The sequence below is a fragment of the Lolium perenne genome, chromosome 4, assembly GCF_019359855.2.
Source record: "Lolium perenne isolate Kyuss_39 chromosome 4, Kyuss_2.0, whole genome shotgun sequence".
Lineage (NCBI taxonomy): Eukaryota > Viridiplantae > Streptophyta > Magnoliopsida > Poales > Poaceae > Lolium > Lolium perenne.
The window spans coordinates 145,905,934-145,930,244 of record NC_067247.2 but is presented as its reverse complement, the minus strand read 5'-3'; the positions used below and the strand labels follow the sequence as shown (position 1 = coordinate 145,930,244).

The 24,311-nt window shown below is 42.7% G+C and overlaps 2 protein-coding genes across 2 annotated transcripts in view; both read right to left on the bottom strand.

Moving 5' to 3' along the window:
- Positions 1-24,311, bottom strand: part of LOC127347483 (dynamin-related protein 4C) — an 83,568-nt gene that overhangs the window by 40,754 nt on the left and 18,503 nt on the right. The window contains 1 exon segment of the mRNA XM_051373664.2: positions 24,046-24,051. Coding sequence (XP_051229624.2) covers positions 24,046-24,051 — 6 coding nt within the window.
- LOC127294866 (serine/threonine-protein kinase RIPK-like) lies at positions 22,595-23,747 on the bottom strand. Its single transcript, XM_071819607.1, has 3 exons — positions 23,607-23,747; positions 23,278-23,401; positions 22,595-23,166 (listed from the first exon to the last, which is right to left on the bottom strand). Exons 1-3 carry the CDS (start codon positions 23,745-23,747, stop codon positions 22,802-22,804), a joined length of 630 nt encoding a protein of 209 aa, XP_071675708.1. The 3' UTR covers positions 22,595-22,801.

The following is a 24,311-nucleotide window of genomic DNA, read 5'->3' as shown; positions in this document are numbered from 1 at the left end:
TCCTTCGTCTCTTCCTTTGTCCAGCTGCGGCGTCGAGATTTTCTCGGTTGTTCTCTCGTATGCTTCTGGGAGAAATTTTTAGGGCTGTTGCCGAAGGGGAACCCTCCTGTGGCACGGCCTTTGAGTCGGACACGCCGGCCCCGGGGAGGCGAAGAAAACCTCCGGAGTCGATGACGAAGTGGACACCACTGAAAACAGCTTTCGTGTTGTGAGACGATGCCATAGGATTCGGGTGAAGTTCTTCGCGGCGCGGCACGAACTCGTAGGATCCGCAGCGGATCGAATCTCTTGACTTTGCTGGTGTCGGTGACTCGAGTAAGAACGCCGCGGACGTAACTGGTGCTGCCGATGACTTGCCTTGTGCCGACAGATTTCCCACAGACGGCGCCAATTGTCGAGGGTACTCCTCGCCAATGCCCTCCGATAGGGGCTTAGGGTTGATGGAATCCTGTAGGCTGACACGAGACATCGGTTCACAGACAAGCGGGGAGAGTGATTTACCCAGGTTCGGGGCCCTCGATGAGGTAAAACCCTTACGTCCTGCCTGTCTGTCTTTTGATTATGATGACAATGGGTTACAATGGGGTGCCGAATAGTTCGGCTGAGATCGAGTCGAGATTGCTATTGATAGGGTTACCTAGCTCTAAGCTTTTTCTGGCTAAGATTGCTAAGATTGTTCGTGTCCCTCGGCAGCCCCTCTCCTGGCCTTTATATAGGAGGCCAGGTCTCAAGGGTCCTAACCGAGTGTGACTAGGTTTACAGTACTTTTAGATCTAATCTTTCCTTGTTGACCGTTTCCTTGTCTTGCCCGCCAAGGTTTCTTCCGGTGCGCTGTCCAAGTGGCCCATCTAGCCTTCGGGTGTCTTCATGGGCCTCCAATTAGTCAATACAGGATAGGGCAACGTCGGTTACTCGAAGGGTAGTGCCCACGTCATCTCCCTCCGTGTATTTTGCTCGTATTTTGGCTCACATGTTTGTTGGTTGTCGGTTCTACATGCTTAGATTTTTGGCTAAATCTTACACTAAGAGGTTGTATCTATTGCTGATCTATGTCCTCTAGTATGTAGCACCGTTAACCTCTACTATGTAGCAATTTTTTTTACCCATTGTGTGTGGCCATTTTTTTTATTCATCATGCATGTGTATTTTGGGTCAAAATTTTGTTTAATTGAGATGAGCTTGTGCCCTTATCCCATATTTCCATCGTATATGTTCGTCTATTTCACAGGTGCTAGTCGGAAGAGGCGAGGGGATCCGACCCTTGAGGATGAGTTTGTTGAACAAGATGAAGTGTTACCCCGTGCCACTACTGCGCGTGGTGCTTCTTTGGCAAATAAAAAGAAAGGGAAACAGGCTATTGCGTCCTATGGCAGCGTCCACCTTCATGCATACATGGCTATTCGCACCACTAACCCCTATTTGGGGCCTCGGTCTTCTCGCACCCACAACCGCCACTTCTACACCGAGGTTCAACAGCTCCTCGGTGTTTCTTCAATATTTCCAATAACCTTTCTTCTTCAAACTCTGAAATCTTAGAACTAATAATGACAGGATATATTTTCTTATCATCAATATGAGCATATTTAAGATTATCAGGCAATGGTTTTAAATCAAAGACATGATCTTCTTTTGGTGGTGGTGTTGTACCCAGATCTTCTACCGGTAAATCATGCTTAAGAATAGGTTGACGAAGGAAAATTTCATCAAGCTCATTTCTTTCTTCCCGAAAAACTTCACTCTCACTATTCTCCAAATGTTGCTGCAAAGGATTATTGGGAGCAAGAGCGATAGATGCACACTGTTCAACTCTAAAATCATTATTAGGCGAATCAGCTTTATAAGGAGTTTTGGCAAATTTAGAGAAATTAAACTCATAAGATTCACCAGCAAATTTAGTCAAAATTTTCTCTTTCTTGCAATCTATAATGGCTCCACAAGTATTTAGAAAAGGTCTACCAAAAATGATAGGACAATACTTACTAGCAGCAGAACCAAGTACCAAAAAGTCAGCAGGATATTTAATCTTACCGCATAGAACTTCCACATCTCGAACAATACCAATTGGAGAGATAGTTTCTCTATTAGCCAGCCGAATAACCACATCAATATCTTCAAGTTCACAAGAACCAATTTCGTGCATAATCTTCGTGTAAAGCTCAGAAGGAATAGCACTAATACTTGCACCAATATCGCATAAACCATAATAGCAATTATCACCAATTCTAACAGATAGCATAGGAACACTAGTCTTCTTGGACTTATTAGGATGTGAAACAATATTAGAAGCATCTTCACAGAAAATAATATGACCATCCTCCACATTTTCAGTCACAAGATCTTTAACTATTGCAACAGCAGGTTCAACCTTTATTTGTTCTTCAGGTTCTATAGGTTTCTTTTCACTTTTATTAACCGCACTATTTATAACAGAGTACTCCTTCATTTTACCAGGGAAAGGAGTTTTTTCAATATAAGCTTCAGGAATAACATGATCAACAGTTTCAACTACAACACATTTATTTATAGATGAATCAATTTTATCTTTATACGGTTCATGATACTTATCAAAATTCTTCTTAGGCAATTCATAATGAGAGGCAAAAGCTTTATAAATATTTGCAACGACTTGAGAATCAAGACCATAAGTAGCACTAATAGTACAAAATTTATCAGTATCCATAAAAGCTTCAATGCATTTATAATCATATTTTATACCTGACTCTCTATCTTTGTCGTTCTCCCATCCTTCAGTATTCTCTTGGATCCGATTAAGAAGGTCCCTCTTAAACTCTTCTTTGTTGCGTGTAAATGATCCAGAACAAGAAGTATCCAGCAAGGTCTTGTCTTGAAAAGAAAGTCTTGCATAGAAATTATCAATAATAATATTACCAGGAAGCTCATGAATGGGGCATTTGAGTATTAAAGACTTCAATCTCCCCCACGCTTGGGCAATACTCTCTCCATCATGAGGCCAAAAATTATATATGCGGTTCCGATCCTTGTGAATTTCACTTGGAGGATAGAACTTAGAATAAAATCGGGGCACAATATCATTCCATTCAAGAGAATCCCCATTATCCAGTAATTTATACCAATGCGCCGCTTTACCAGACAGCGATACAGAGAATAGCTTCTTCCTCACTTCATCCATAGCAATACCTGCACACTTGAATAAACCGCATATTTCATGTAAGAACAGTAAATGATCTCCAGGATGAACAGTTCCATCCCCTGTATAACGGTTATCCACAACACGTTCAATAATTTTCATAGGTATTTTGTATGGAACTTCTTCCTCAACTGGTGCCTCATCCACTACCTTTGCAGTAGTAGTAGATTTCCCAAATAAAAATTCAAGAGAAGATCTCTCCATAATGAATTATAGCAGCAGGCAGGAATAAAATCAGCACTAACAGTAAAAGTTTCCCTTACCAATTCCACTTACCAATAGCGCTTCACTCCCCGGCAACAGCGCCAGAAAATAGTCTTGATGACCCACAAGTATAGGGGGTGTATCGTAGTATTTTCGATAAGTAAGAATGTCGATCCCAACGAGGAGCAGAAGGTGTTAACAAGCAGTTTCGATGAAGGATTCACTGTAAATGCTCACAGACAAGTATTCAGGGGGTTTAGATGTAGCAGATGAATAAAGTACGAGTAAGTAAAGTGCGAGAGTATCAATTGCAGCGAGTAGCCCAATCCTTTTTAGCACAAAGGACAAGCCGGTTTGTTTACTTATAATGACCAAACGTTCTTGAGGACACACGGGATTTTAGTCTAGTACTTTTGCTTCATATAGCCGATTAATCTTCATTGTTTTGATAAGTGTTGTGTGGGTGAACCTATGCTAATGCACCGCCCTTCCTAGGACTAATACATACTTGTGATTATACCCCTTGCAAGCATCCGCAACTACAAGAAAGTAATTAAGATAAATCTAACCACAGCCTTAAACTCTGAGATCCTGCTATCCCTCCTGCATCGATATACCAACGGGGGTTTAGGTTTCTGTCACTCCGGCAACCCCGCAATTGGCAAACGAATACAAGATGTATTCCCCTAGGCCCATAAAGGTGAAGTATCATGTAGTCGACGTTCACATGACACCACTAGAAGAATAAGACCACAACTTAAATATCATAACATTGAATATTACTCAACCATAATTCACTACTAACATTTAGACTTCACCCATGTCCTCAAGAACTAAACGAACTACTCACGAGACATCATATGGAACATGATCAGAGGTGATATGATGATGAATAACAATCTGAACATAAACCTTGGTTCAATGGTTTCACTCAATAGCATCAATAACAAGTAGAAATCAATACCGGGAGAGTTTCCCCTATCAAACAATCAAGATCCAACCCAAATTATTACAGCGGTGACGAGGTGCAGCGGTGGAGACGGCGGTGATGATAATGAAGATGATGGTGATGGTGATGGAGATGATATCCAGCTCGATGACGGTGACGATGGCGTCGATTTCCCCCTCCGGGAGGGAATTTCCCCGGCGGATCTCAGCCTGCCGGAGAGCTCTTTTCTCTCTAGTGTTTTCCGCCCCGCAGAGGCGGCTGTGACTCTTCGCGACTATCCCCTGGAGCTTAGGTTTTCGGGGCGAAGATGTACGCGAAGGAGAGGAGGCCAGAGGGGGCTGTGGGCCCCCTCCTCACAGGGCGGCGTGGCCAGGGCAGGGCCCGCGCCGGCCTATGAGGTGGGCCCATGGCGGCCCTCCTCGGCTCCCCATTCTGGCTCCCTTCGTCTTCTGGAAAAATAGGATTTTTCATATAAATTCCTTCAATTGTTGATCTTCCGAAATATTGCATTCTGACGGCGCTTTTTCCAGCAGAATCCTGACTCTGGTGCGCGATCCTCCAATAATCATGAAACATGCAAAATAGATGAAATAACATAAGTATCATCTTCAAATATGAAATATATCAATGAATAACAGCAAATTATGATATAAAATAGTGATGCAAAATGGACGTATCATGCTTTTTCGGCTGTTGGAATAGCACATTTTATTGAGTCAACGGATGACTTATATTGCTCTCCCGATGGGAGTAACAAAATCGACAGGACCAGTTTTGATCTGTTTACCTCGATCCATCGCGTTCCTTGTTGTTGACGAAGTCGACGATCTTGAATGTGCCATCGAGATCAGATCCTTGACGCCTCTAATTCCCACGGATGGTGCCAATTGACAAGGGGTTAACTTTTCAATGCCTACGGGTTGTAGACTAGGGTTTTAGTCGGAAGTAGAGGGCAAGTAGATCTCGAAGGTTTCAGCCGAAAAGTACTCGACGATATGAAAACTAGGGTTTGTGAGACAATTAATCGATGCTTTCTTTGTCCCCCCGGCTCCCCCTTATATAGGAGGCGGAGCCGAGGGATTCGTGATACACAAGTTACAGAGTCCGGGAAGGTTTCTAACTCATCCCGCAATATTACAAGTATTGCATCCTAATACAACTCTAGCTTTCCTTAACTAGCAACTTGGGCTTCCGATTCTTCTTATCCTTTGGGTCATGGGCCTTTAGTAAACCCCGGGTACCATCTTCGGCATGCCCATTGGGGATGCCTATGTCAACGGATGCTTGCAATCCGTGCGTAGACTCAAGTTGTGCTACTCGAACGTTTTCTTCTGCCGAAGTTTTCTGCAAGTCTTCATGGGTCATCCGATACATTTGTATCGGGGCGCATATTCTTCAGCAAGGTTTCAATGCGTAAAGGATACTGAGTAACGAGCCCAGCTTTTGCTGGTTAACTGCCGATGGCAAAACAACGTTACCCTACACAGAATCAAGTCCCCGGACATGATCCTGGAGTCCAAAAAATTTTTATCGGGTGCGCGCTCAGCGCTCCCGATGGGAGTAGCCCCCGAGTCTGAGCACGGGTGCTTGCGGCCGGGTGCAGACTTGAGCTAAGCATTCCATCTTTTCCTTCAAATATTTCTTCACAGGGGTATTTTCGAGTTCACGTTTTATCGGGTGCGCGTCCAGCGCTCCCGATGGGAGTAGCCCCCGAGTCTAAGTGTAGATGCTTGCGTTTCGTGCATAGACTCGAATCCACCATCCGATACCTTTTATATTTCTTTGAATGCTTCCGGCGGTCTTCACAACGTCACTGATGACGTTACTAATACTTTGATTTTGACTGACAAGACACGACCCGTTGGGCCCATCCTACTTCTACGTGGCTCTATTTTTAAGTAATATCCGCCTTTCTCGTACGGTTACCAAGGCGCCTCCTCGATTTCCGCGATCAACGATGAAGAGAGGGCCCTTTTAATGAACTGGAAGCAATGACACGTGCCCACGCAATCCTCAAGTTCCCCTATACATAAAATCTCTCAGAGAAAAATCCTCAGTATTCTCTCACATCATCATAGCATCCTCCTTTCCTTCTTCCACCTTCTTCTCTCATAACCACTACGCCGCCACCACCGTTTTTAGATCTTCTCCAGATCCAACGATGGTGAAGAAGAAGAACCCCGTTGCCGCCGCCAGTTCCGTGAGCGGCGGCGCCGCCGCCAAGGCCTCTTCAAATCTTCCGAAGAGAAGCGCTCCAGACGCTCCTCCCCCAGCTCCGGCGCCGCTAGCGCCGTCAAGCTCCACGGCTGGGACCAATCCCGAAGATTGGCTGGAGTCCTCCATCATGAAGCGTGATGAAAAGAGGGCCCGAAGCCTTGGTCTAGTCTCCTCCGACGAGGGGAATGTAATTCTCCCAGATGCGATCTCTCGGGCTAATCCTCCTGTTGGTTTTACCGTGATGTTCTTATCGTTCTTCTATCGAGGTCTCTCGCTTCCTGCCCACAAGTTCCTTCATCACCTTCTGCGGTCTTACGAAATCCAACTGTGGCAACTTACCCCCAACTCAATCCTTCACCTTATTGTGTTCATCACCCTTTGCGAAGCGTTTTTGGGCATCGAGCCTCACTTTGGGTTGTGGAAGAAAATCTTCTTCGTAAAGAGATACAGCAGTAGTAATGGACCCTTTGTCATTGGGGGAGTGGGGTTCGTTGTCCGTTCAGAAGTCAATTATTTCAACTTTCCAATGAGAGAATATGTGCAAGGATGGAGACTAAAGTGGTTCTATATTAAGGATTCTTCAACAACCGAATCCCAACTTCCTCGTTTTGCCGACGTTCTCGAAGCCAAACCTAAGCACTCTTGGAAGAACATCCTTTCTCCCGACGAAAAGATAGCAGCCGATGAGTTATTTGTCAAATTTCTTCGGCTCAAAGAAGCCGATGGCTAGACCATGATTGGCACAGAGGTAGTTGCCGTGTTCCTAAAACGTCAGGTTCATCCAGTCATGGCCAGGGTTCATCCGATGTGGTTATATTCGGGTCCGAAGGATGAGACCAGAATAAACGTTGCTGAACTATCGGAAAAGGAGCTGCTTGACGAAGTTCGACGCCTTACTCTCTTCAGCCAAGAAGACTCAATTCCGCTGATATCTTCTCATCCACCTTTTGATGCCGATCATCCGCAAATGGAGGTAAATTTTCCTTCTCATACTCTTATTACTCTATTCTCCTTGATCAACACGACTATCATTGTTCTTACATGTTTTTCTTCGGCAGACCCTCATAGCTTCTGGAAACTTGCGTGACCTTCCGGATGATACTTCCGAAGGGAGAGATTCCTCAGCCCCTGACAAATTTCATACTGTCGAGAACACAAGCCCAAAGGACGAACACGATGATCCGATGGATTCTGAAGCTGCCTTTACCAATCCTCCTCTCCCAGCCAACGATACTTGCGACACAACGGGATCAGTGCGCGATGATGAAGCTGATCATGATGCCTTTGTTAATGCAGCTGTGGAGGAGGCCAGAGCTTCGCATCTGAAGAGATCAACCGGCGGCTTTGCCGATGAAGATGATCTCTTCGAGCTGTAAGTGCTTACTTCTTTCCCTAGAATTCGTATTTCGCTTTTACCATTCGCATTTCTTTCTTAATTCTTATCAATTTTCTTCTTTGTAGTGACAAAGGTTTCATCGAGCCTCCATCTAAGAAGGCTAAATCTGGCGCCGCTCTGCCGAATGTTGTAGCTTTCGAGGCTTCGGCCCCTACTGCAGCCCACGCGGCCCAAGTATCGACTGCTTCCTCCCTTTCCGGGGGGAAAGATATTCCTTCGACTGCTGCCACAACTCCTCCTTCAGGGAAACCTGTAAGTCTTCTTTGGTCGCAACGCAAATTTTCCTGAATGTGCTTTGATTAATAATCCTTCGACAAATATCTATTTTTCCCTTTTCTCAAGGATCTACGAACTGTCATATCTTCCTTGGAGACCTTCGCCTCCCAATTCACCTCCCTGGAAGCGGATGATACGTCTCCAACGTATCTATAATTTCTGATGTTCCCTGCTTGTTTTATGACAATACCTACATGTTTTGTTCACACTTTATATCGTTTTTATGCGTTTTCCGGAACTAACCTATTGACGAGATGCCGAAGGGCCAGTTGATGTTTTCTGCTGTTTTTGGTTTCAGAAATCCTACAAAGGAAATATTCTCGGAATCGGACGAAATCAACGCCCAATATCTTATTTATCCCGGAAGCTTCCAGAGCACCGAAGAGGGGCCAGAGGGGAGCCAGGGGGCCCCACCCCACAGGGCGGCGCGGACAAGGGGGGGCACCCCCCTAGTGTGTGGGTCCCCCGTGGCCCCTCCGACTCCGCCTCTTCGCCTATTTAGGCCTCCCTGACCTAAATCCTCGACACCGATTGATGAAACCAGAGAAAACCTCCCAGAGCCGCCGCCATCGCGAAACTCCAATTCGGGGGACAGAAGTCTCTGTTTCGGCACCCTGCCGGGACGGGGAATTGCCCCCGGAGTCATCTCCACCGCCGTCTCCACCGCCATCTTCACCGCCATCGCTGTCTCCATGATGAGGAGGGAGTAATTCACCCCCGGGGCTGAGGGCTCCGCTGTAGCTATGTGGTTCATCTCTCTCTTTATGTGATCTAGTTGAATATCATCTATGTGCTACTCTAGTGATGTTATTAAAGTAGTCTATTCCTCCTCCACGGTGTAATGGTGACAGTGTGTGCATCGTGTAGTACTTGGCGTAGGTTATGATTGTAATCTCTTGTAGATTATGAAGTTAATTATTGCTATGATAGTATTGATGTGATCTATGCCTCCTTCATAGTGTGATGGTGACAGTGTGCATGCTATGTTAGTACTTGGTGTAATTGCAATGATCTATCATGCACTCTAAGGTTATTTAAACATGAATATCGAATATTGTGGAGCTTGTTAACTCCGGCATTGAGGGTTCATGTAATCCTACACAATTAGTGGTGTTCATCATCCAACAAGAGAGTGTAGAGTGGTTCTATTATGTGATCATTGTTGAGAGTGTCCACTAGTGAAAGCAGGATCCCTAGGCCTTGCTTCCAAGCATCGAATCTCCATTTGTTTACTGTTTTGTTGCATGTTTACTCGCTGCCATATTTTATTCAGATTGCTATTACCACTCATATTCATTCATACCACTTGTATTTCACTATCTCTTCGCCGAACTAGTGCACCTATACATCTGACAAGTGTATTAGGTGTTGGGGACACAAGAGACTTCTTGCTTTGTGGTTGCAGGGTTGCAGGGATATCTTTGACCTCTTCCTCCCTGAGTTCGATAAACCTTGGGTGATCCACTTAAGGGAAAACTTGCTGCTGTTCTACAAACCTCTGCTCTTGGAGGCCCAACACTGTCTACAGGAAAAGGAGTGTGCGTAGACATCAAGCTATTTTCTGGCGCCGTTGCCGGGGAGGAAAGGTAAAAGGTACTCACACTCCGGATCTCGGCTACTAAGCTATTTTCCGGCGCCGTTGTAAGTACTCGAAGCTATTTCCTTTAGATCCTGCAATTGCATCTTTTTGTTTCTTGTTTTACACTAGTAAAGCATAATGGAAAACAACTATGAGCTTTTTAATTTATTTCCTAAGTTAAGACATGAATTGTGTGATGCGAAAATTAAAGAACCTATGGAACCTCATTTGCATGCTAGTAGCAATGTTATTAGTATGAACGCAATCACTGCTAGTGCTATGGAAAAGTCTAAGCTTGGGGAAGCTAGTTTTTATGATCTTTTTAGCTTCCCATCTTTAGGGGGGAAAATCTGCTCTGATAATACTTTATCTCCCATATGCGATAACTCTAATGATGCTTGTGATATTTTAAATCCACCAACTGCAAGTACTGCTTTCAAGATACCCATGAAAATTATTGAACGTGTTATGGATAACCGCTATGAAGGGGATGGAACTGTCCATCCTGGAGATCATTTACTGTTTTTGCATGAATTATGCGGGTTATTCAAGTGTGCAGGTATCTCTATGGATGAAGTGTGGAAGAAGCTATTCTCTGTTTCGCTGTCTGGTAAAGCGGCGCATTGGTATAAATTGTTGAAGAATAGTCATTCTCTTGGTTGGGAGGAAATTGTATCTCTCTTTTATTCTAAATTTTATCCTCCTCGTGAAGTGCATATTGATAGGAATTATATTTATAACTTTTATCCTCGTGATGGAGAGAGTATTTCTCAAGCGTGGGGGAGATTGAAGTCACTAATGCTCAAATGTCCCATTCATGAGCTCCCCCGTAATGTTATTATTAATAATTTTTATGCAAGGCTTTCAGGACATCACAAGGACTATCTAGATGCCTGTTCGGAGGGATCTTTCACAAGCAAGGAGGTTGAAGCTAGGTGAGATCTTCTTGATCGGATTGAGGAGAACGCTGAAGGATGGGAGAACAACAAAGGTAAAGAGTCAGGTATAAAATATGATTATGAATGCATTGAAACTTTTATGGATACTGGTAAATTTCGAAATATGAGTGCTACCTATGGTTTTGACTCTCAAGTTACTGCAAATCTTTATAAATCTTTTGCCTCTCATTTTGAATTGCCTAAGAAGAATTTTGATAAGTATCATGAACCTTTTAAAGATGCTTGCATGAAGGATGAAATTGTTGTTAATGATTGCAATAAACATGCTCAAACTCCTAAGACTTCCTATAAGCATGTTAATTTTTGTGGAATGCATAGACCTTGTGGAATTAATCAAGTCGAAGATGAATATTGTATCCATCATATTAATGAAAAAACTAGAAAGTGGGCTAGGGCTCTAGATGATCTTGGTAAAAAGGTTTGTGCCGACTATCCTTTTATTTGTGAAGTTTGCCATAGAGTGGGTCATTTTAATTTTCAATGCTCCTCCAATGATAATTTGAACCCCATGAGTGCTGCAAATTTTTATTGTGATGATGAAATTACTCCTAATCAGCATGATGAACTTACTTTATTTTTGTGGTGTGAAGAGCTATCAAGAAAAATCTCTTTGTTACATATGAGTGATCTTGATATTGATGATGTCCTGCATGGGTGTTTTTCTTATTGCATTGATAATAGCCATACAAATATTTACATACAAAATATTTTAGAAGATGACACCTTGCCAAAATATGATAGGACCGTTGTTAATGAAAAGGAGGAATCCTCCCAAGTTTCTTCTATTGTTTCTGAAAGTAAATCAGGGTATGTGGACAAGCCACCCTTCAAGCCTCTTCCTCCTAAAGAAGGGAACGAGGAGAAGGAAGAGAAGAAGAAGAAGAAGAAGAAGAAGAAGAAGAAGAAGGGAACGAAGAAGAAGAAGAAGGAGAATAAAGAGAAAGAGGTAACGGCATATCCCCGCATGAATGAGATAACGCTAGGTAACCGTAAGTATGTTGCTCCTAATGATTATTATGATAATGAATCTGAATACAATGATCTTCCTATGCCCTTTACATACATTAGTGATCATGATTTGAAAGAGCACACTACTTTTGATATTGCAAATCTCTGGGAAACAAATTCTGAAAATGATGATGTTAATAATTGCCATAGTATCAGTACTATCCATGCTTCCTCCCATAATGATATAGAAAGCTCTAAGCTTGGGGATGAGGTGTTTGAAAATCCTTTTGCTACTGATCATTACATGTTTGATACATCTTCTTCTTGCAACAATGATGGTATGGTCACAGATGAACCTACTGTGAAAGATAACTATTCTATTTCTTATGATGACACTATGCCTCCAATCTTTGATGATTATTATAAAGAATTCTATGATATAGGTTATAACTATCCTTATGAAACTTGTCATAGTTATGATTGGATTGCCAAAAAAAATTCCCTTAATATGCAACTTGTTTACCATGTTCAAATTCTTGATAATAATCCTGCTCCAATTACTATTAATGAGAAGAACTCTTCTTATGCCAAAATTAATGATACTTCTATGCATATGAACCATGATAAGAATGTTTTAAGTGATGGGTATATTGTGGATTTCATCAATGATGCTACTGAAAGTTATTATGAGAGAGGGAAACATGGTTATATGCATCTTAATAATATTAAGTTTCCCCTCTTTATGTTGAGAATCTTGAAGTTACTCGTGTTTTATCCTCTTATGCTTATCACTTTGTTCTTCATGAATTCATTTGTGTACAAGATTCCTTTGCATAGGAAGTGGGTTAGACTTAAATGTGTTTTGAATTTGCTTCTTGATGCTCTCTTTTGCTTCAACTCTTATTTCTTGGGAGTGCATCATTAAAATTACTGAGCCCATCTTAATGGCTATAAAGAAAGAACTTCTTGGGAGATAACCCACGTGTTTGTTTTACTACAATAATTTTGTTTTATATTTGTGTCTTGGAAGTTGTTACTACTGTAGCAACCTCTCCTTATCTTATTTTTATTGCATTTTTTGCCAAGTAAAGTCTTTGATAGTAAGGTTGATACTAGATTTGGATTACTGCGCAGAAACAGATTTCTGTCTGTCACGAATTTGGGCAGGGTTCTCTGTAGGTAACTCAGAAAAATCTGCCAATTTTTGTGAGTGATCCTCACATATGTACGCAACTTTTATTCAATTTGAGAATTTTCATTTGAGCAAGTCTGGTGCCTCTTTAAAATTTGTCTTTACGGACTATTCTGTTTTGACAGATTCTGCCTTTTATTTCGCATTGCCTCTTTTGCTATGCGGGATGGATTTCTTTGTTCCATTGACTTCCAGTATCTTTGAGCAATGTCCAGAAGTGTTAAGAATGATTGTGTCACCTCTGAACATGTGAGTTTTTGATTATGCACTAACCCTCTAATGAGTTTGTTTCGAGTTTGGTGTGAAGGAAGTTTTCAAGGGTCAAGAGAGGAGGATGATATACTACGATCAAAAAGAGTGAAAATTCTAAGCTTGGGGATGCCCCGGTGGTTCATCCCTGCATATTTCAAGAATACTCAAGCATCTAAGCTTGGGGATGCCCAAGGCTTCCCCTTCTTCATCAACAAAATTATCAGGTCACTTCTCTTGAAACTATATTTTTATTCGGTCACATCTTATGTACTTTACTTGGAGCGTCTGTTTGTTTTTGTTTTTGTTTTTGTTTGAATAAATGCTTGTGTGGGAGAGAGACACGCTCCGCTGGTTCATATGAACACATGTGTTCTTAGCTTTACTTTTAGTATTCATGGCGAAGGTTGAAACTGCTTCGTTAATTGTTGTATGGTTGGAAACGGAAAATGCTACATGTGGTAATTGGTATGATGTCTTGAATAACTTGATACTTGGCAATTGTTGTGCTCATGATTAAGCTCTTGCATCTTATACTTTGCACCTATTAGTGAAGAAATACATAGAGCTGGTTAAAATTTGGTTTGCATGATTGGTCTCTCTAAGGTCTAGATATTTTCTAGTAAGGGTTTGAACAACAAGGAAGACAGTGTAGAGTCTTATAATGCTTGCAATATGTTTTTATGTGAGTTTTGCTGTACCGGTTCATACTTGTGTTTGCTTCAAATAACCTTGCTAGCCTAAGCCTTGTATTGAGAGGGATTACTTCTCATGCATCCAAATCCTTGAGCCAAAAACTATGCCATTTGTGTCCACCATACCTACCTACTACATGGTATTTCTTTGCCATTCCAAAGTAAATTGCTTGAGTGCTACCTTTAAACACTTCAAAAGTTATTACCTCCTATTTGTGTCAATGTTTTATAGCTCATGAGGAAGTATGTGGTGTTTATCTTTCAATCTTGTTGGGCAACTTTCACCAATGGACTAGTGGCTTCATCCGCTTATCCAATAATTTTGCAAAAAGAGCTGGCAATGGGATTCCCAGTCCCAAATTAATTAACTTTCATAATTTTACAAAAAATAGACACTCCTCCATGGTATGTGATTGTTGGACGGCACCCGAGGATTCGGTTAGCCATGGCTTGAGAAAGCAAAGGTGGGGAGGAGTGTCATCTAAATAAAACTAAAACAAAAAGGTACTCCTTCATGGTATGAGATTGTTGGCAGGCACCCGAGGATTCGGTTAGCCATGGTTTGTGTAAGCAAGGTTGGAAGGAGTGCCACCCAAAAATAAAAATGTTTCATGGGAGCCGCTCTTTGAAGGTTTGTCTGGCAACGGGGTTAGAGTGCCCACTACCATTCGTTGACAACAACAAACACCTCTCAAAACTTTACTTTTATGCTCTCTTTATGTTTTCAAAATAAAAGCTCTAGCACAAATATAGCAATCAATGCTTCCCTCTGCGAAGGGCCTTTCTTCTACTTCTATGTTGAGTCAGTTTACCCATTTCTCTCTATCTTAGAAGCAAACACTTGTGTTAACTGTGCACTGATCCTTACATGCTTGCTTATTGCACTTGTTATATTGCTTTGCATTGACAACTATCCATGAGATATACATGTTACAAGTTGAAAGCAACCGCTGAAACTTAATCTTCCTTTGTGTTGCTTCAATGCCTTTACTTTGAATTTATTGCTTTATGAGTTAACTCTTATGCAAGACTTATCGATGCTTGTCTCGAAAGTACTATTCATGAAAAGTCTTTGCTATATGATTCAATTGTTTAACCATTGTATTTACCATTGCTTTGAATCGCTGCATTCATTTTATATGCTTTACAATAGTATGATCAAGATTATGTTGGTAGCATGTCACTTCAGAAATTATTCTTTTATCGTTTACCTACTCGAGGACGAGTAGGAACTAAGCTTGGGGATGCTGATACGTCTCCAACGTATCTATAATTTCTGATGTTCCATGCTTGTTTTATGACAATACCTACATGTTTTGTTCACACTTTATATCGTTTTTATGCGTTTTCCGGAACTAATCTATTGACGAGATGCCGAAGGGCCAGTTGCTGTTTTCTGCTGTTTTTGGTTTCAGAAATCCTACAAAGGAAATATTCTCGGAATCGGACGAAATCAACGCCCAATATCTTATTTTTCCCGGAAGCTTCCAGAGCACCGAAGAGGGGCCAGAGGGGAGCCAGGGGGCCCCACCCCACAGGGCGGCGCGGACAAGGGGGGCACCCCCCTAGTGTGTGGGTCCCCCGTGGCCCCTCCGACTCCGCCTCTTCGCCTATTTAGGCCTCCCTGACCTAAATCCTCGACACCGATTGATGAAACCAGAGAAAACCTCCCAGAGCCGCCGCCATCGCGAAACTCCAATTCGGGGGACAGAAGTCTCTGTTCCGGCACCCTGCCGGGACGGGGAATTGCCCCCGGAGTCATCTCCACCGCCGTCTCCACCGCCATCTTCACCGCCATCGCTGTCTCCATGATGAGGAGGGAGTAATTCACCCCCGGGGCTGAGGGCTCCGCTGTAGCTATGTGGTTCATGTCTCTCTTTATGTGATCTAGTTGAATATCATCTATGTGCTACTCTAGTGATGTTATTAAAGTAGTCTATTCCTCCTCCCCGGTGTAATGGTGACAGTGTGTGCATCGTGCAGTACTTGGCGTAGGTTATGATTGTAATATCTTGTAGATTATGAAGTTAATTATTGCTATGATAGTATTGATGTGATCTATGCCTCCTTCATAGTGTGATGGTGACAGTGTGCATGCTATGTTAGTACTTGGTGTAATTGCAATGATCTATCATGCACTCTAAGGTTATTTAAACATGAATATCGAATATTGTGGAGCTTGTTAACTCCGGCATTGAGGGTTCGTGTAATCCTACACAATTAGTGGTGTTCATCATCCAACAAGAGAGTGTAGAGTGGTTCTATTATGTGATCATTGTTGAGAGTGTCCACTAGTGAAAGCAGGATCCCTAGGCCTTGCTTCCAAGCATCGAATCTCCGTTTGTTTACTGTTTTGTTGCATGTTTACTCGCTGCCATATTTTATTCAGATTGCTATTACCACTCATATTCATTCATACCACTTGTATTTCACTATCTCTTCGCCGAACTAGTGCACCTATACATCTGACAAGTGTATTAGGTGTGTTGGGGACACAAGAGACTTCTTGCTTTGTGGTTGCAGGGTTGCATGAGAGGGATAGCTTTGACCTCTTCCTCCCTGAGTTCGATAAACCTTGGGTGATCCACTTAAGGGAAAACTTGTTGCTGTTCTACAAACCTCTGCTCTTGGAGGCCCAACACTGTCTACAGGAAAAGGAGTGTGCGTAGACATGAGCGGACAAGGCTCGACTGCAGAAGGAGTTAAGTCTTCTTCCTCAAAATTGGAAGGTGCAATAAAAATAGCTGCCGAAGCCCGCCAAGAAATCGACTCCCTGAAGGAGGAACTCAAAGGGCTGAAGGAGAGGCTGAAGGATGAAGAAGCGTCTAGACTGGCCGCTGAAGCTTGGGCGGCCGAAAAGGATAATCTTCTTCGCCAGTCTTCCTTGGCTTTGCTTAGTAATTCATTTTCTGCTTCCCTGTTGATTATTACTTTGTGAATCAGTCCTTTGTTAGTAATCTTTCCCATTTCATTCTTCGCAGAGGCCACCGATATCCCTGCCGATGCGTTGGATAAGCTTCCGAACAATTCTCCGGCAAACGGCGTGTCGATGACTCTTGCTTCACACCAGCTTACTCGGGACCTCCTCGAGAAGGGAAAGGGAGCCATGACAAGGATGCACTCGATGATCTTCCCCAAGATTAGTCAAGACAAGACTTTGGGGCAGCTGATCAATTGTCGAGGGTACTCCTCGGCAATGCCCTCCGATTGGGGCTTAGGTTTGATGGAACACTGTAGGCTGACACGAGACATCGGTGAACAGACAAGCGGGGAGAGCAATTTACCCAGGTTCGGGGCCCTCGATGAGGTAAAACCCTTACGTCCTGCCTGTCTTATCTTGATTATGAGAATATTGGGTTACAATGGGGTGCCGAAGGTTTCGGCTGTGATCTCGTCGAGAGGCTAAGCGCTACGGCGATCTAGCTCTAGACTTCTGGTGGCTAAAGTTGCTATGATTGATTACGTCCCCCGGCAGCCCCTCTCCTGGCCTTTATATAGGAGGCCAGGTCTCAAGAGATCTGTCGGGTTACGACTAGGTTTACAAAAGACCTAGCTCTAAACTTTCCTTGTTCGGCTCCTCTCTGTCTTGTTCTTCAAGGAATCTTCTCCAACACCGTCCTAGTGGCCCACCTTGCCATCGGGTATCTTCATGGGCCTCCAGTTGGGCCGCACATGATAGGGCAATGTCAGTTACCCGAAGGGTAATGCCCACGTCAACAGGAAAGATAATCTAGGCCCACTCGGTAAGACTTCATCTAAATTGCAGTGCAGCTGTGACTAAGTCACGGGGATGAAGGATTATGGGAACCAGTTGAAGTGCATTATCGACAATGAGATTGAACAAGGTGTGGGCACACCGTCGATCGAATCTCGAACAAAGTAAGTATCGCCGAGACAAAGGGATAGGACTCGGCATTTACGGTTCAACGACAGTATGCATATCGTTGAAGTCCCAGGGATTGTTGCCCACATCCAGGCGCAGCTAACAATCATTGGTCGGAGAGGTGTCTCGTCCATGTCCGGAGAATTCCTAAACCTATAGGGAAACACACTTAAGGTGTCGATGGCAGTTTAGTTATTTGCCGGACATCGGAAAGGGTTCCGATGGATTTCGAAGGAGTTCGAAATAAACACAGACTGTATTGGAGAATTATTTAGGGACATCGGAAGGAGTTCCGGTGAGGTTCGAAGGAGTTTGAACTGGTCCGAAAGGAGTTACATATCAGCGGGAAATTAATAAATAGTATTATATTAATCAATTAATAATAATTATTATTTAATTTAAAAGGGCTATATTCCTAATGGGACAAACCCCAAAAAGGGGAAAGGCCCATATGGATGGCGCCTAGAGGGAAGGCGCCATAGGGGAGCCCTAGGGTTTCCAAGTTGGGGGCCCAGCCGGCGCCCTTCCCCCTTTTGCTGCCAACCTCCACCCCAACCCTAGGTTGGTTGGATGTGGGGGACCCCACCTTGGCCGCCGCCGCCTCCTCCTTCCCTTGGGGGAGGGGCAAAGGCAAGCCCCCCCCCCCATAAAAAAGAGAGACCCTTGGGAGGACCCTTGGGAGGAGAGAGACACACCTTGGCCTTTGGTTGCATCTCTCTTCTCCCTATTCTCTTCTTCCCGTTCCCTCGTGCACGGGATTGAGTTCGCCTTCAACCGTATGCTAATGCGGTGCTGGCTCTCCTCTCTCTAATAGGATAGTCGCTTCGACGCACTTCTGTTGCGCCGTGGAGCGGTCCGTGATCCGGTGTATCGTCTTCCGTACCTCTGATGGATCGGCGCATGGAGGAGTCATCAGCAACCGGACGTGTGCGAGAACTACGAGGCGTTGCACTTGTTACGCTCGCTGTCGTTGCACCGGCTACGTCATCATCAAGATCTTCATCTCGCCGGCGGGATCAACATGTCGTCAGGATCGTCGGGACCTTGAGGTCGCAAGATTGTTCGACTACATCAACCACGTTCACACGAATGTAACGCTTTCGGTCTTCAAAGTTATGATACTGAAACCCTATCCATTAGTACTTTGCACGTAGATAGATCATGGGCAAGTTTAGGTGTTTCGCTAGATGAAAATTTTGTGTTTTCTGCCGCGATTCCCTTCAATATCCAATGAGAAGGATCTCTTTGGAGAAAAGTAATTGATTCTAAGTATAACACTAGAAATACAAACATTCTTTCTTGCCATGACATACAACCTTCTACCTTCTGGAAGGGAGTTATGTGGGCATCTCAGGCGGTCAAAATAGGATATAGGTGGAAAGTAGGCAATGGCAGATCTATTAATTTTGGGAGGATTTATGGTTTGGAAATTCTCCATTTGTGGTTCAATTTTCTGATATTTATTCTGTTTCTAATCATAAAACCAAAACCATTGTGGAGCTATGGGATGGGTTTGAAATTCGTGGTAATTTTAGTGAGATGATGGTTCAGTGGCTGGAGGTTTTAGAAATTTGCAGAACTATTATTGTTAGCGATGATGAGGATCAGCTTATTTGGCACTATGATACTAAGGGGGTTTACTCCTCCAGCTCCTTGTATGCTATCGTTAACTTTAGGGGAATCGCCCCTGTTTACTTGCCGGCAGTTTGGAACCTGAAGGTCCCTACTAGAGTGCATGTTTTTGTGGTTGTTTTCCCAGAATAAAATTATGACGTGAGATAATCTTAGAGCTAGGGGTATGTCTAAGCCACTTGAATGTGAGATGTGCAAAGAATTAGAATCTGTTAAACATCCCATGTTTGAATGTATAGTCTCTAGAGTTATTTGGGATGATGTGTTTGAAGTTTTTAACATTAATGTTTTATACTTTGAATCTATTGCTTCCAAATGGCTCTATAACAAGATATTTTTACATTTTAATGTAGTTCCGTCCGCTATCCTTTGGGGCTTGTGGATCAATAGAAATAATCTGATCTTTAACAAGACTTCTTGGATTAATATAAAGGGATTTTTATTTTCGCGCCCTCGGGTCCTTCGTTGTGCTTAGTTTTTCCCAGCCGCTTAGTTTTTCCTCAGTTTTCTCCAAGCCCTTGTCTGAAACCCTCACAAGAAGCTCGGACGGGAGGAATTCCGTTTATTAAACCGTTGGTTAGTGCTGACAAGTGGGGCCGCTGTTGGTGCCCCGCAGTGGACACGCCTCCACTTATCCAGATCATCGTGGTACCCACAACTTGTCCACGTTAGCGCCCCATTGTTCTTCTTCTCCGCCAGCGGCAGCCCTTCTCTGGCAGGCGGGTGATGTCTAGTTTCTCTTCGACCTCCTGTTTTTCATATAGAGAGGGGGATAAGGTTAGGTATCGCTCCAATTGCTCCGTTTTCTCTCGATTTTCTTGTTATTCCCTTGAATTTGGGATTTAGGGTTCACGTTGTTGTTTTCATATCCTGTAGAAATGCAGGCATTTCGAGTGGATCGATGTGTACGTTCAGAGGCTTCAATTGCAGGAATAAATTGGCGCTATTGGGGAGCGCAATTTGGGAGGGGGGACTTGCAGTAGAGAATGCGGCGGAGAGAGGAGCCGTTCCGATTATGCCTAATGCTCCCAATGCAAAACTGGTGGAAGTGAATGGAGAACTGAAGAAAATGAACAAGCACTTAAGACAGTTGATCGAGTTGAAGAAGCAAGCTAATCTGATGGATGTTTTTTTTGTTGTATAATTGTGATTGGATTTTTATCATTGATCAGCAGGCACTAGAAGTTTTTACAAGGGATCCCTTGTTACAAATCCATTATTCAGTTACATGTACCTGTAGTTGTTTTCAAAGTTAGTGTATGCATTCAACGAAATTACCAAAAAAATAAGTGTTAGGGAATATAGGAATGCTAAAGATAGTTAATAATTGTTAGAGGGGTGACAAATAATGCATTCACCGAAATCACACAAATATGTATGTCTAATGTTTATACCAAAATTATACCACTTTTGGGACGTTTCAAATAACCAAAACTATATCTCAAACTATATTCCCTAAAAGAAAAGGGATGCTAAAAAAAGTTGATAATTGTTAGAGGGGTGACAAATAATCCATTCACCGAAATCCCTCAAATATGTATGCCTCATGTTTATACTAAAATTATACCACTTTTGGGCCGTTTCAAATAACCAAAACTATATCCCAAACTATATTCCCTAAAAGAAAAGGAATGCTAAAGAAAGTTGATAATTGTTAGAGGGGTGAAGAATAATCCATTCACCGAAATCCCTCAAATATGTATGCCTCATGTTTATACCAAAATTATACCACTTTTGGACCGTTTCAAATAACCAAAACTATATCCCAAACTATATTCCCTAAAATAAAAGTAATGCTAAAGAAAGTTGATAATTGTTAGAGGGATCCATTCACCGAAATCCCCCAAATATACCAAATATGTATGTCTCATGTTTCTACCAAATTATACCACTTTTGGGACGTTTAAAATTACCGAAACTATATCCCAAACTATATTCCCTAAAAGAAAAGGAATGCTAAAGATAGTTGATAATTGTTAGAGAGGTGATAAATAATCCATTCACCGAAACCCCTCAAATATGTATGCATCATGTGTATACCAAAATTATACCACTTTTGGACCGTTTCAAATTACCAAAACTATATCTCAAACTATATTCCCTAAAAGAAAAGGAATGCTAAAGAGAGTTGATAATTGTTAGAGGGGTGACAAATAATGCATTCGCCGAAATCTAGTTTTTGCGTGAAAAGTAATGGCTACAAGAAATCGGTGATGGTTTATCATTTTTCGCGTGAAAAGTAATGCTCAAAAGAGTTTATAATTTTTAGCGCGTGAAAAATAATACAGAAAACCAAACTTACTGAATCCGGTGGTAAACTAGGTATTTAGCATACATAGAGGGTGGAAGCTAGCCGTCGACAGAGAGAGAGAGGGTGGTGGCCCTGATCAGAGAGAGAGGGTTATCCTGCCCGTTAGATCATACGATCAACGGTCGGCGGGCACGATCCACGTGACAAGGGCTAGACCAATCAGGGCAAGGTGTTGGGCGTCTGTGTGAATTTGTGAAGGGAGAGGGCAAAACTGATTAGTATCAAGAAACCAAGGGCACGTGAGTAGTAAACAGACTAAGGGATTCAAATATGAGATTTAAAAATTAGAAAATGCGTGTTTTGTACAATGAAACCCATCTTGGCCTACCTCAAACTATTTGCAATACAAATATACATGAGTGTGAAAATTGTGGCCTCACTCAGACAAAGTATGTTTTGGGGAAAGCTGTTTTGGGAAGGGCTTATTGTAGAATGCAACGCACCTTCATAGCTACTAGGTGATTTGAGAAGTGGCAATTTATGGTAAAACTTGATTTATCTATGATTGTTATGGTTCCTAACATGGCAGGTCGCGTAAGAAGACTCCATGAGTAAGTGCCACTATGGTTTTATCTTTTTTGGAATTTTTTGCACATTAAATTACTCATTTAACTAGCTTAATCCTATTTGTTGACTCTCTGTTGACCAACCACTTGAGGGTAAAACTGAGTATATTGCACTAGCCAGTATTAGCAAACAAGGGGAAAACTGAGCATACAAAAAATGCTAGTATAAGACTCGAGGGTATACCTGAGTATATATAAATTTCCAGGATTAGACTCGAGAACGCGTGTTGCGGTGCAGAAGTGAAAGATGTGCAATTGTTGACACATAGGACGCGGGTCGCGGTGCAGAAGTTGAAGACATGCAATCGTTGACGCGTGTCGCGGTGCAGAAGTCGAAGACGTGTGGGAGGCTTATCCTCTCTCTCTCTCTCCTCTCATGTGCAATGTACGGAATGATCCTCGGTCATATCCCAATGAGGAGTGAGCTCTTGCACCTATTTGGACCACCTCGAAGGGTTGATAAGGCCACTTCTCACTGCCCACATGAGAATGATACCCAACACTTAATGAAGTTAACATGCATAGACTAATTATATAAACTGTATCTGATGGTATGTTACACATCATCATTAAAAGTCATTTGCTCTCCGATGGCAACATGTACACGAACGGTTCGATGGCGACATCGTCCATGGTGAGCAACAGCTCCAGAGCCTCCACGACGGCCGACATCTGTGGCCGCGACTTTGGGCTGACACTTAGGCACTGATACACCATAGGTGCGGCCTTCTGGACAGCTAGACGCGAGTATTGTCCATCCATGCTCTTGTCGATGGCGCGGTCTAGTCGGCGTGAGGAGTCGTGCAATAAGTACGGCCGTGCCCACTCGATGAGGCTTTGCTCTCGGGGTGGCCGGTTCTTGTCAACCACCTTCCGGCCCGTCAGGAGCTCCAACAACACCACACCAAAGCTATACACATCGCTCTTCGTTGTAAGATGGCCTAGCAAAAGAACATGTTTCCAAGAATTATGCACCCTTTTAGTTTTGAAGTTGGTTTTATATGAATCTTAGACATACACAAATTATACATAGTGTCATCAGATATATGTACCTGTCATGATGTACTCTGGTGCAGCGTAGCCTTGTGTACCTATGACTCGTGTGGAGACATGTGTCTCTTCTCCGTCGGGCCCATCCTTGGCTAGACCAAAATCAGAAAGCTTCGCATTGTAATTCTACAAAATTATATACAAGTCATTTGGCACTTCTTAGAAACGTTGCATTCTTTGTGATAGTATGTCCCCATATTCACTTTTTTATTCTTAGGTAGAATCTTTTATTGATTTTCTTGTGTCAAAGTGATACAAGGTGATTTTCCTTATGGTCGTAGTTTAGTTACAGTCGTAGCTTGCACATATAATCGACTAATCACATACGTACCGAGTCAAGCAGTATGTTGGAGGTCTTGAAGTCACGATAGATGACGGGCTTGGTGGCGTCATGGAGGAAGGCCAAACCTTCAGCCGTGTTGACCACGGCAACGACGCAGAGTACTCTGCAGTTTCCCAACGACAGAAGCATTGCCATTAGAAGCAACGAATGGAGAACTAAACGTGATTTCAGCATTAATCTTTGATTAAACATGAACAAATTAATAGCTAGTTCTCAAGTATCATTATTATTAATTTTAGAGAACTTATGAATTAAGCGGTTATAATACGGAGTAAGATTCTGTAGAATTGGACTTACTCTTGAAAAGATGCTTCTCGAGACTGCCTCTTGCCATGAACTCGTAGACGAGGAGTCTGTGCTCATCCTCGTAGCAGTATCCGATCAGCTTGACGAGGTGAGGATGCCTCAGTTGTCCCAGAAGAACGACTTCAGCCTGCACCATTAGGGCAAAATCATGTGTCCATTTTTTTTTTTTTTGCAAGAGGTAATCATGTGTCCACATTTAGGTCAAAGCAATACCATGCGGCCTGAATTTCGTAGCTACGGCAAACACCTGCTAACCCCTGCTTCTGTGCACTACTTCGTTCGTTACATAAAATGTATCTTAGATTTATCTAAATTTAAATATATCTATATATTACATTGGATTCTAATACATTTAAATTCTAACAAATTTAAAATAATTTTCATGAA

What these genes read in the sequence shown, in the direction of transcription:
- LOC127294866 (XM_071819607.1), bottom strand. Translation starts at nt 23,747, where the DNA reads ATGCTTCTGTCGTTGGGAAACTGCAGAGTACTCTGCGTCGTTGCCGTG. An exon ending in CCAACATACTGCTTGACTCG is followed by an intron (nt 23,402 to 23,606) that starts GTACGTATGTGA and finishes ATAATTTTGTAG; the next exon opens with AATTACAATGCGAAGCTTTC. An exon ending in ACCAGAGTACATCATGACAG is followed by an intron (nt 23,167 to 23,277) that starts GTACATATATCT and finishes TTCTTTTGCTAG; the next exon opens with GCCATCTTACAACGAAGAGC.